This window comes from Polyodon spathula, chromosome 6 (assembly GCF_017654505.1).
Source record: "Polyodon spathula isolate WHYD16114869_AA chromosome 6, ASM1765450v1, whole genome shotgun sequence".
In the NCBI taxonomy this organism is placed as follows: Eukaryota; Metazoa; Chordata; class Actinopteri; order Acipenseriformes; family Polyodontidae; genus Polyodon; species Polyodon spathula.
This window is the reverse complement of record NC_054539.1, coordinates 31,863,015-31,875,913: the sequence shown is the minus strand read 5'-3', so window position 1 is coordinate 31,875,913 and position 12,899 is coordinate 31,863,015. Positions and strand designations below refer to the sequence as shown.

General features: G+C 36.7%; 1 protein-coding gene across 4 annotated transcripts in view; it reads left to right on the top strand.

Moving 5' to 3' along the window:
- LOC121317125 (serine/threonine-protein kinase MRCK alpha-like) overlaps positions 1 to 12,899 on the top strand; it is a 196,234-nt gene that overhangs the window by 134,130 nt on the left and 49,205 nt on the right. For all 4 annotated transcript variants that reach the window (XM_041252744.1, XM_041252747.1, XM_041252746.1 and 1 more), the window contains exons 12-15: positions 1,463 to 1,596; positions 2,269 to 2,511; positions 6,464 to 6,574; positions 7,457 to 7,704. In XM_041252744.1, the coding sequence (XP_041108678.1) occupies positions 1,463 to 1,596; positions 2,269 to 2,511; positions 6,464 to 6,574; positions 7,457 to 7,704 (736 nt within the window). The remainder of the gene's footprint in view (positions 1 to 1,462; positions 1,597 to 2,268; positions 2,512 to 6,463; positions 6,575 to 7,456; positions 7,705 to 12,899) is intronic.

Sequence of the window (12,899 nt, the reverse complement as noted above, 5' to 3'; positions counted from 1 at the left end):
ATTTCAGCTCACTCCCAGCAAGACTCCACTTCGGTCTCAGGTTCCACTCGGGTAGGCTTAGTGAACACGATAATAGGCTCTCCAATCCATCGTCTCGCATCACAGGTGTGAGTCGCCATGGCCTTTACTTCGTACCTACAAGACACTTGTACACGCTTAGTAGAGACACCTTCCTCACATTCTAATTTTCCCAGATGCGCCCATTCTACTAAGTGACCCTTTCACAACTCATGCATTCAATCCTCTTAATGTCTTTTTGGGTTTACATTTAAATGAGAGAAAGAAACACCTACAGAATCATTGCATTCCAACAAGATTCTACAGTGTTTAGCCAAATGACTGTATGCCGGACAAAGTCTGAGCCCAGTCACTGATGACTTGCTTTGGCACATATTACATGCACAATTAACAAGAGGATTATGTTCTAATTTATGTATCAGGGTTACTTCTGCACCAGGTACAATAGTTCTGGATCTGTACACATTGTTACTATACACTTCTTTCTGCTCACATGGAGACACTTTAGAAGGGATGCCATTCATCCAGAATACAGTAGGGGGCCAAAACTTACTGTTTTTCATATCAGCAGGCACCTAACTTGTAGTTTGTTTATCATCATTAGTGGGCAAACTCAATACAACTGAATCTGAACCGGTGGATGAACCATGAGGCTTAGCTACTGATACTCTCCATACAAAAGGATTCAATGTTTTACTAACCAGCCTAGCTGATTCAGCGTTATTTGCGACAATACCTCCACAATACACTTTCCATTCTAACCTGCAAGGGCAAACTCACATTTTCTGTCATTTATTTCGAGCAAGAATATGCAAGACTGATCAGGTATGTATGTGACATGTTATGTTGGCTCTAAAATTAGGATGAATGTAAATTGTAAGCTGTCTTTTTTCATCCTGTTTACTTGGAGCGGTGGATAATGTGATTCATATTATAATTCTTATGTAACAAGAGTAATTGAATTAGGCATACCCGTTGCTTTAGAAACAAAGATACAGGAACCCTAACACAAAAACTTGATTATGTGGGACATAAAATATAGTTCATATTTGCAGAATGCACTTCCATTTTCTCTAAACGCACAACCTTTTTGATGTCCTAATTTCAGTTTTAGAGTTGTGATCAAAGCAGGATAGTTACTTTTTTAAGCTTAGGATGGGGTGCTAACTTTATAGCTATAGCCCAGGAACCCTACCAAGGCTGAGTTATGCTGAAAATCATTTAAAATGTAAAACTGGCAGAACAGATAAATTTGATTTGTTGTTTTTATAATACATATTCTGAAATGTTGTTTATGTGAAATAGTTGTATTTCAGTTGCTTATAGTTTATGAACTTATTTCTGTATGTTTTAACGTAGTCAAATCTGAATAGCAAACTAAGTCTTGCAATGAAATTAAGTTTTTATCTTTTTTGTTTTTTGTTTTCATTCTTGCCTGTTTTAGAGTCAGGCCAGTTAGAACAGCAGCTTGAAGAAGCCAGCCATGCAAGAAGAGATCTCGTGGAAGCCTCCAGGCATATGAAGGCATTTGAAAAGCAAATAAAAATGTTGAAGCAGGACAAAGATGATCTGTATAAGGTAGCTGGAGATTCATGGTGGTTTTTCATAAATTGTTTACCTCCCTTCACTTAATTATTTACCATGTGAAATACAAATGTAAATACATAGTTTGTTACAAAGACGATTTATTTTATATTCTGTGCTTTGATGTATTTGAAGTACTATAAGTTTCTTGTTCTATATTTTAAAACAAATATTATATATTGTTTAAAAAAACAAACAAACAAAAAAAACCTCTGCTACAGTAGTGGTAATGTTGAACAATGAAATGTCTTTTTTTTTTTTTTTTTTAAGTAATACAGTAGTAGGAGTTACATGATTTATTAGAGGGGAGCATATGGGGACAGATATTGAGGTCATATAAGTTACAGCTAAGGATTGGAAGGGAAACCCCTGTTGCCTCTCTTCACTTCTGCAAGCTGGACTTCAATAAGTGCATACTATATATTTTAGTTATACCCCACACTTTGAAGTAATCTGTAGTTTGTATCCATCTTGTCCCACACATGTAATTGAAAACTGGACTATTATTTTTTTTATTATTAAACCTGCATTCCTTAAACCACAGGTGACAATTGACCACCATTAGCAACACATGCAGTTTTCACTGTTAGGTCGAGTATGGTGTAGAAAAGTTGCTGTAAAGCTATACAATCAATGGAATTTAGCATTCAATTTGTTTTGTGTTAGGAACTGACTGATACAAGCGAAAAGCTAAAATCCCAAACCAAAGAGCTGAAGGACGCCCACACCCAGAGGAAGCTGGCCATGCAGGAGTTCTCAGAGATAAACGAGAGAGTCACAGACATGCGCTCCCACAAACAGAAGCTTTCCCGGCAGCTGCGGGACAAGGAGGAGGAGATGGAGTTGGTGCTGCAGAAGGTGGAGAGCTTGCGGCAAGACATCCGCAAGGCTGAAAAAGCTAAGAAGGAGGTAGGCCTCCCCTAAGACTATTAGTAACAACTTTAACAGCATGGTCCTTTTCCTATCAAATTAGGTTATACAGTAACAATGGGTTAGAACAGGGAATTGAACTTTTTGTCAGGCAGAATTATATATTACCAAAATAACTGTATGCTAGCATTAAGGGACTTAAAGTGTATCACAGCATTTATTTATTTTTTTTATTTTGGCGTCAATTGTGAAATGGTAGCCTATATGGATTGCCAAGCAAGTACTGACCATCACCATCTAAACCATCTTGGAATGTGACATTTGCACAGAGACATTATCTGCTTGACTTCTAAGTATTTATTTATTTTATTTTATTTTATTTTTTTTTAGTCTAAAATGTGTTTGAATAAATTGTTTCGTGCTTTAGACAAAGTTACATAAGATAACAAGGCCAAACCAGAGCACAAAATACAGACCGTCAAGTGGACAAAAAATAGTGATATTATATTGTATAGAAGTTATAAATTTTCTATGCAGAGTAGTTGGCAAAGGCTCCTTGCTGATGTCTACCTCAAACTGAGGCTCCACCACAGAGTTGTACACCTTGCAGTACTCTGCAGGTGTTCATCCAGCCCACTGGGGAGCCTGGCACAGGATCCCTGGCCAAGTGCCTGAATCTCTGGGCCTCAGATATGTAATGAGTTTAGCATTTTTAATGTATCACTCTTCTAGATACTCTGTTTCTCTCGGGTGCTTCGGTTCCTCCTGCAGCTCCACTCCACTTGTGCCTCTCCTCCACCAAGGACAACAGACATGTCTATGAACCTTACACAGATCTTTTGTATCTGTTTACAATATCTACATGTTATACAGCACAGTAGACTTCTCACCGAAAGTCTGCCTAAATGTTTGTCTGATTTTATTACAGTCTCATATATTGTTCAAGTTCTAAATATTAAACTATCAGTGTATTTAGGATCGTGTCTCGCTATACTTTCCTAACTCGGATACTCAAATAAACCCCAAAAGATAGGCCTATGTGGTGTTCACAGTTTTTCCTGCCCCAATCTATACTGTACCTCTTGCAAGACTGAGTAATCCTGCCTGTGTTTGGAGCGTTCCTTCATTGGCCAGCACTGGGCCTTTTCTGAATCTGTGGGTCTCAGCTGCTGGATAGGACACACCTGAACTTTTAGAGGCTGTAGGGGAGGCTGCTCTAGTCTTTACCTGTGGGTACAGGTAACCCACCTGGCAAACACGGCGGATATACTGACAGCCTACATGGACGACATACTATGGGAAGCCCCGTTCCCAGAGCTGATGGCTTACGAGTTACGCCTCCTTTCAGGCACTGCTCCAGATCTCTGGCCTTCAAAGGCAAGCCCTAAGCCGGAGCCTGGCAAGCCTGGTGGTAGCTCGCAGGCAGCTATAGCTGTCGCAGGCGAGGGTCCCAGATGCGGTTAAGGTGGTGCTATTGGATGCGCCGATATCCCTGGTGCATACCTTTGTGCCAGCTATGGAGGAAATCTTGCAGCGCTCCCACCGAGAACACGAAGCGTCTCTTCAAGTGGCCGCGCTATTCCCTCCCCGTGCTGCTGAGGACGTCACCCCAGGAAGGGGCCTATCAGCAGCTCTGATATAAAGGACTCAGTGAATACCTACCAATAGGCAGGCATATCTCATAAGTATGTTTTGGTGGTCGTCTTGTCTTTCTTGGAACCAGGGTTACAGTAAGTAACCTAATGTTTTTAACCGTTTCATCTCCAGTACCAGTGTTTCTAGCAGGGATTATAAGGTGTACCAGTAACTATCTGCAGTCTTAAACAGCTGTTATAAAGCAGAATCCTGCCCTATTACAACCAGATTTATTGTGTCTGTGTTTGTTGGCTCATTCTGCTGAATGGTTAAGTATTGTGCCTGGAATCGGTGACTGCACCTCTAATTGTTTACAGTTGTAATATGGAAATAGCACGCTCAGTGTTAGTGAAGTCTGATCTGACTGCACGTATGATTGCATGTTACCATTTAGTTTTTTGTAAAAACAAGTTTAAATTGCAGTGAGTTCTGCTAATTTACAATATTAAATACACCACAGCAAGAACGTTGTTATATATTTTAAATAGTAGCATTGGCACAATCTGAGGGTTGAATTTACTGAATGCTTTTTTTTTTTTTTTATAACTGGGATCAAGTAACCAGCAGTACATTTAATTTTGAATTAACTTAATATTTTCTCAGCAGTACACATCCTAATTAGTCCCAAGTGTCTCTGTGCATTCTGTTTTCACATTTCCTAAAATGGTCAGTGCGAGAAATAAACTTTGTTTTCTCTGCAACAGCTACTTGCTATCTCAGGCTACATTACTGCTTTTCATTATGGTAATGGTACTCTTAAATTACCATGCCTGCTTCTTTGGCTGAAGAGATAATCAGCTTATCTAACTGGGGAATTTGCTGCGCAGTTAAATCATCCTTAAACTCCTGACGGTAAACAATGTAACTAAATCTATTATAACTGGGATGCAGGATTCAACAGATGAAAATAAATATGTTTGTGTTGACTCGGAACTTATTTAGGCATGCTACGATTTGACTGGCGAAAGACACAAAGATAACTAAGATAACTTTTTTCAGATTGGTACGTAACCTTTTTACTACTTTTTGGTTTAATTGTTGAGCTTTTTGCAGCAGTACAGCCTTTCATTTAAGTTTACATTTGTTAATGGCATGTGTGCAACACACAAACCTTGTGTTTTTGTCTTTTGTTTTTTTGCTACTGTTCTACATTTCTTAAATGCAACTGTTCATTTTAATTACATTTTTTTCACAACAGTACCACACGTTTGGTCACCATCACTTATACTGTTGCAAGAAACTGGGGTTCCCATATTCTGCTGGTGTTAGGTCATAAATATTGATACGTGCTTTTAAAGGGTGCGGCAGCTGCATTTTTGTGTATAACCCTGAAAAAAAAAAACAGTTGTCAAACTTTTTTGTTGTTGGATTTGCAACCATTTTAGTCACAGTCTGGAACCATGCATCATAATTTCTCTGTGATTTAAGTGGTAAAAACAGATTGATACATTGTGATGGTGCGATTTGAGGGAATATTCTGGTTGAGGAATCATATTGTACCAGTACAAAGTAATAATGGGAGAATTAAGTCCAGAATGTTGGACTAATTTCCAATAAAAATATTGGTGTGTGTTGTTTTGCATGTTTATATGTGTTCGGTGACTAATCAAGTGTATTTATCACACACTCTTTGCTTTGCTTTTGTTTATCTGTCGTACACAATCAACTTGATTATAGGTAGTAACCAAACACTTATAAACATAGTAAGTCATTAAATCTACATAAATGATGAAAACCTGCTATTGCTGTAAATCCAATTTCCAAGTAACTTTCTTTATTTCAGTGTGGCGGGAACAGAACTGTCACTGATTCTTAAACACAAAATCAGCCAATCTTGGGTCTGTGCATTAAGTGCGGTTTTCCAGACTATCCATAGGTGAACTAAAAACTAATTAAAAATAGTAATAATAATTGCAAGTTTATACATTTCACATTCAGACTTTTTTTTTTTTTTTTTTAATTATTATTGCTATTACTATAATCATTCTGTATATTTGCCATAACTTAACTACTAAATTATTTTGAAGTTCATACACATAGTCAAAAAGAGGCAAGAAGCCATGAGCCACCTACAGGCACTTGGTGCCTTCTCTGTTTTAATACAGCAAGCCTCTCACTCAGATTTGGTATTTATTCCAAGGAAACAGCTATTCTTCTCTTTTCTAGGCAAGAAAACCCCCAGACCAGGAATATCTAAAATGTTATAGACAAAAATAGTACAGTACTTTGCTTCTGCAGTGGCCCACCTCTTACATGTATGATTGGTGACTTGGTTTGAAATATCAGGATGATGAAATGTCAGGGTGCCATTTTATTTTCATCCAGACTTACCAAGGCTCATTTGTTCTTTCCTTAGCTGGAAGCTCAGGCAGAGGAAGCTACAGCTGAGGCCTCGAAAGAGAAGAAGCTGCGAGAAAGAAGTGAACAGTACTCCAAGCAGCTTGAGGGGGAACTGGAAGGGCTCAAGGTTTGGCACAGTGACCATGGAGTGGAACTGCTTTAGTCTCTCCACTGTACATTAACACACACCCAGTGTCACATTATAACACATTAGATGTATCTCCCATCTTCTTTTCCATTGTTTTAACCACTTGGCCATACAGATGGAATTCAATGTACATGCGGTATCATTGTTCTGCAACCTAAATTGTCAAAGTTAAATTTACAAGAGGTGTTTCTCAAGTTTAGTTAAAGCACATACAGCAAACTAACTGATTTGAGTAAATCTTACCTCATATGTATTACCACTCACTCCATAGGTCTCACTCCATAGATACATTGTATTTAGTGTTTTTTTTTTTTTTTATTATTATTTCAGTGTTGCATTTCACAAATTAAAATTTCTTCCATTTATTTCCTTTGATAAGAACTCGCAGAAACCACTTCAACTCCTCTTATCGCTGCTTTTCCTGCCACCTACATGTTTTCAGTCTGACCTCCAAGTAAAAATGTGAGATCTACCATGTCACAGTAATACATATTAGATACTGTAGGATGAGGTGGGGAAGCATATTACCATTGCGCTGTGCAGTGAATGCCATAAGTGAGATACTTTTTAGAATACAGAATATACATAGTTGTGTAATAAACAATAAAAAAAATAGACCCTGCCTACTCTGAACCAGACAGGGCCTAACCCTGTTAAAATTAGTTTAAAATGTTAGTCTACTATAGCAAGAACATGTAGGTGATATACAGCATCCCTTTAAAAAAGATGGCTACAACTTTAGAGGGAATTTTATTACTGTACATTGGAATGTAGGTTAACGATCTGAATCATTTTGGTTATTTTTTTATTTATTTTTTTGATTTACTTTGGATTTTTATTTTTTTATTTTTATTTGAACAGCAAAAGCAGATGGGCCGGTCACCAGGAATCAGCAGCATGGAGCACCAACAGGAGATCACGCAGCTGAAATGTGAACTGGAGAAGAAGAGTGTGTTCTATGAGGAGGAGCTGTCCAAGAGGGAGCTGCTGCACGGTAGCGAGATCAAGAACCTCAAGAAGGAGCTGCGTGACGCAGAGAGCCACCACCTCACCCTTAACAAGGAGATCATGATCCTCAAGGATAAGCTAGAGAAGACAAGAAGAGAGAGGTGAGGGACAAAACATGATGGAGTATTGTGTTTTACAAACTATGAGCACTAGTGGTGTGACAGGCAAAAATAGAAAGTCCTAATATGTATCATGATATGATTGTCATCATATTTTACTTATCATTATACTTGTGATGGTCCTGATGTGCTACTTTGTACTGTGTATAATTAAACGAATTGATCATTTATGATCTGTTAAAAGCTCTTAAATTAGAGAAAGCGTGTATTCCTGTATTTCTGTAAATATCATTGTATAGGTCGCACTGACGTAAAAGTTGCTCCCCCACTTTTTGAGATTTATAAATAAGACACCGATAAATAAAGAAAGATATAAAGGTTTCGTTGCAAAATAACCCTTGTTTTCTACATGTTATTCCATTAATAATTTTACAGTGTTGTTTTCATTTTTAACCCATTGTAGTCCATCTATTCATCGCTTTTCAGGCACGTCAGGTCCAATTTATTTTCAGATGTGCTGTTTATTTTACACTCAGTGTTTTAAAATATTTTTTTCAGAGTAAAACAGATTTAAAAGGCATTGAATCGCAAAAGGACTCTCTGTACTGTATCTCCAGCCAAGCCCCACCCCTTGTTCGCTGTATTTTTCACATACCTCTTTCTAGACGTGCATACTGATAAATCCCCTCCTGATCACTTGTTTTTTGTCACCAAAGTCCTGAATAAATGCGATCCAAGTTATTATTTTATTACTATAACATCTAAAAAGCTCTGCAAATGTCAGTGATATTCTTTGAGCGCTGGATGCAGAAGCAGCTCTCTCCTTTGTTTATGTGTTATCTCTGTAGTGCACGGGGCTATGAGATACGCCCTTTTTTTGCCTTCATTCGGCTCCTATCGGTCTCACTCGGCCATTAAAAGGTTTTCTCTGCTTTTTCCAGAGAAAAAAACGACTAGAGACTTGTGCTTTACGACTTTTTGATGATGTTGGACAAGGTCAGATCGGACTGGAAAGGAAAAATTGTAATGTCGGACCTGGTCTGACATAGGACTGCAACAGGTTAATTAAACTGCTAGAAACTATTCTGTTTATCAAAATTTTTAAATAATTGGTTTCAGTCAATTTAAATGCAATTTCAAAATACATCAAATATAGATATAATACTACTACAGCACTGAGTTCCAGTAGTAACAGAGTGAACCACTGACAAATGTACTTGAATGGATTTAAAAAGTAATAATAATTAATAGCGTAAAATCAAATTGTACATTGCATCTGTATTAACCTACCGGTACCCAAACAAGTTCAAGAACATATCATCTTTGCTTTACTGAACATTTCTTTCCAAAGCTGTACTTAGACAATAGTTCCTGCTGCATTGGCTTTTACAAATGTGTTGTATTAATTCAAATTTAATTAACTGTATTATTACAGTGCTGCTTCATCAATTTAAAAAGCAAAAAAAAAAAAAAAAAAACATTGAACTAAACAGTGTACCGTCTAATAACCAGTAAACAAAACATTTATTGTTGCAATATGCATACAGTGCAGTACCCATTTGCATTACATTCCCAGCTGTAAAAATACATACATTTTGTTTTGTTAATCAGAACCCTACACATGCTTTGCACTGCCATGTAGAACAAGTTACAGTATGTATTACAGTCAAAGTACTTCATTCAAAAAAAAATGTTTTCTGCATTGGGCGATAAACATGTTCCTGCTCTACCAGCTTGTATTTCTTTTGCCATATTTGTTTGTCTTTGTTTTGTCTCCAGTCACGTACTGTTTTTCCAGCATTGCGATGCATTTTGGCAAATTCAACAACACACAATGTCAAACCTCCTGTGTAGCGTTTTTGTTTTTTTGTCTGACAGTCCTACTTTAACCACTACTCAGAGCGTTGTAGTTGCAACAATCTCAAGACGTCAAGTGCTCTGCAAAAAATCCTAGAAAATCGACTTGTACAATGTTTTTTATGGTAATCGTTCAAGAGCCTTAAATGCAAGCAGTATCAAAACCCTTGCCAAAACCACCACATTTCCAGCAATCATAACATCCTTATCTACCCTGTCTTGCAGTCAGAAAACAAATTCACCACTCTAGAATATTAGCTTGCTATTAAATGAAAACCCAGCCAACCAATCATTTTAGAAAGCAGATCCTAAATAATACTACAGCAATGTAGACTTACTCAGTTTTCAAGAAATCACCAGCAGCTGAAAACACAATGAAACTATTTAATTGACAGCTTTTAGATGTTCCTCAGACAGGACATTTTAAAGCTTGAGTTTCCTTTGTTTTATTGGCCAAATGTCAGCAATGTTAATTAAATTAATATAATTCTGGCAGTATGAAAGGCTGTGATAATAATAAAAAAAAAAAAGTCTAGTTAAGCGTCCCTATGATGTTTAAAGCCCCAGTGGATGCTTTATACTTTAGTTATGGTCTTTAAGATGCTGAAAGTGTTGTTGTAGGCTCAAGTTTTCATCTACCATGTGTAAAGTTACTTTATCATTTGAAATGGTGGTCATACCCTGAGGTGACACCTTTACTCAACCCTTCAAAACTAAGTAAAGAACTGTTATATCCTAAGGGAATATTCCATGGCTCCAAATTTAAAAGATGAATGTTCCTGTACAGAATTAACAAATCATCACTTCAGTTCAGGTTGATCTCATTATTTTCATCAACGTGATTGTGTTTGGCTTTAATCATAGATTGACAAATGCAAGTCATAAGTTCACAATATTGGTCTGTGGATTTCATTTTATCAAGTTTATATATACACACACACACACAGTCAAAAGTTCACATACCCCAAATCTATAATTTTTGAAATTTCTCGAAAAACAAATTATAGGAAAACTCTTTTGTAGCAAAAGTTTTGCTTTTGTGGATGAGGAAAAAATGTTATAATAGATGTTTACAATTGTTTATTTCAGCAATTCTTTTTTGCAAAACTCTAAAAATTATAATTCAAAAGTATTCATACCCTGACAAGGAAAATTTAATTAATAGCTAGCTGAGGCACCTTTAGCAATAATAGCCTCTTTTAAAAAATTAGGATATTTTTCAAAGAGCTTTTGGCATGACACTTTAGTGATTTTTGACCATTTTTCAATGCAAAATTGTTCCAGTTCATTCAAATTTCTGTGGACTTCTCTTGTGCGCAGCCTCCTTCAACCCATACTAAAGATTTTCAATCGAATTTAGATCGGGACTTGGACAAGGCCATTCCAGAACCTTGATTTTATTCTTTCTTAACCATTCTGAAGTAGATTTTGATGTGTGCTTTGGATCGTTGTTGTGTTGGAATGTGCCATAAGAGGAAAAGCAGCCCCATAGAAGGATATTACCACCTCCATTCTTGACAGTACATATGGTGTTGTTTTCTTTGTACGCCTCACCAGACTTTCTCCCTATCAGCATTTCATCACTCCACAAAACTTTTGACCAGAACTCACATCCATCATTCAAATGCCGTTTTGCAAACTTTAAGCAATTTCCTTGTGACATTTTCCTAAGAGTGGCTTTTTCCTTGACCTGCAACCATTGAGACCTTCACCATGCAATACTCAACCTATGGCTGAAATGGAAACCCCAGTCCCACCTGCAGCCAATTCACTTTGAACATATTTGGCCATCAATCCTGGATTGTTATTAACCTTCCTCACAAGTACTGTGACAGTACCATGAATCTTGTACTTCTTGATAATAGAAACAATAGTTTAAATTGGGATATTCAAATGCTTGGAAATCTTCTTGTATGCTTCTCCAGCTTTATGACAATAAATAAATTTCAGCCTATGGTTTTCAGATACCTCTTCGTTTTCCCATATTGTTATGACAGCAATCATCCCAATACTCTTTAAGAATATTCACCTACAATCCAGCATTTTCTAGACTTTTCTAGAATTAGGTTCTGCATCATCATATTGAAATTTCTAGCACCTTGAAGACAAGCAAAGCAGAAAAGCAAAACTTTTGCTACAAAACATTTTTTCTATATTTTGTTTTTGAGAAATTGTATATTTCCACTAAGGCTGTAAACTTTTGACTACAGCTGTATTACAGCTGACTACAGCAAGTGTTCTGATCAATTTGCAATGAATGTCTTATTTTCTTCATTAGTGAGAAGGGGGGGCTATTGCAAGTAATGTCAATATACAAAACTAATTTGCTTTAGCCCAGATCAGTAAAGAAACTAAGTATGAAAACAAACAGTACAAAAAGGCTGGTAAGAAATTAGCTGTTTCTTGGCACACTAACATAAAACGGAACGAATCTGACTAATCTCATAGGATTTGTTTGTGGATGTTGTCACAAGTTTTGTGATTTTTGGACACACAAATTTGATGCATACACTGTATTTGTTATTACTAAACAGTAAGATTCCTGTAATTGTAATCCATCTGTTTTAAAATGTTTGAACTCAGCCAGCGCATATGATGGATGAGTTAAAGGATTTGTCGAGGTTAAATTGACAGTGTTGATCTATTATGAACTAACAATTATTTACAAAGGGGGAATTCTCCTGACTTGCAGGGATCGGGTGGTCTTTAGTTTCCTCCTGGACTCAGATTCTGGATTTGCATATATGGATGAGTAGAAATATTGTTTTTCATGAATAGAAGCCAACAGAGCATTGAGTTTTGCTTTTGGCTTCTCTCCAGCACTGTCATCAAACATACAGAATTGTTCAACATTGAGTGGAAATTATTTCAAACATCGCCTATGAATTTGCTACGCTGTTTGAAAAAAGGATTACATTTATAAAGAGATGTGCCTTCTATAGATACACTTATGTCTTTAGACAGGCTTGAGTAATCTGTTTTGTTTTGTAAAATATCTTTATATTTTCCAGTATATATGTGCCAGCAGTGCAAGGCCTGTGTATTGTCCAGTGTATATTTGTATTTGGACTAGTTATAATCATATAATACCTTATTTGAATCTAAAATCATCTCGGACCCACCTCTATTGAAATATAAAGGAACAGTTTCATTAGAAATAAAACTAAATCAAGGAATATTAAAGGTGCAACAACTAAACTAAAGTAATACAAAAACGAAAGATTAACTAAATTAAACCGTAGAGAAAGGAAAATGTGAACAACGACACCCCACCCCCGATAGCTGATTAGTGATCCAGAGCAATATATGGGAGATTCCTTTAATGGTTACAACCACATTCATGACAGTTACTTAGATGAAGGTTAGTCTTAACAGGGGTA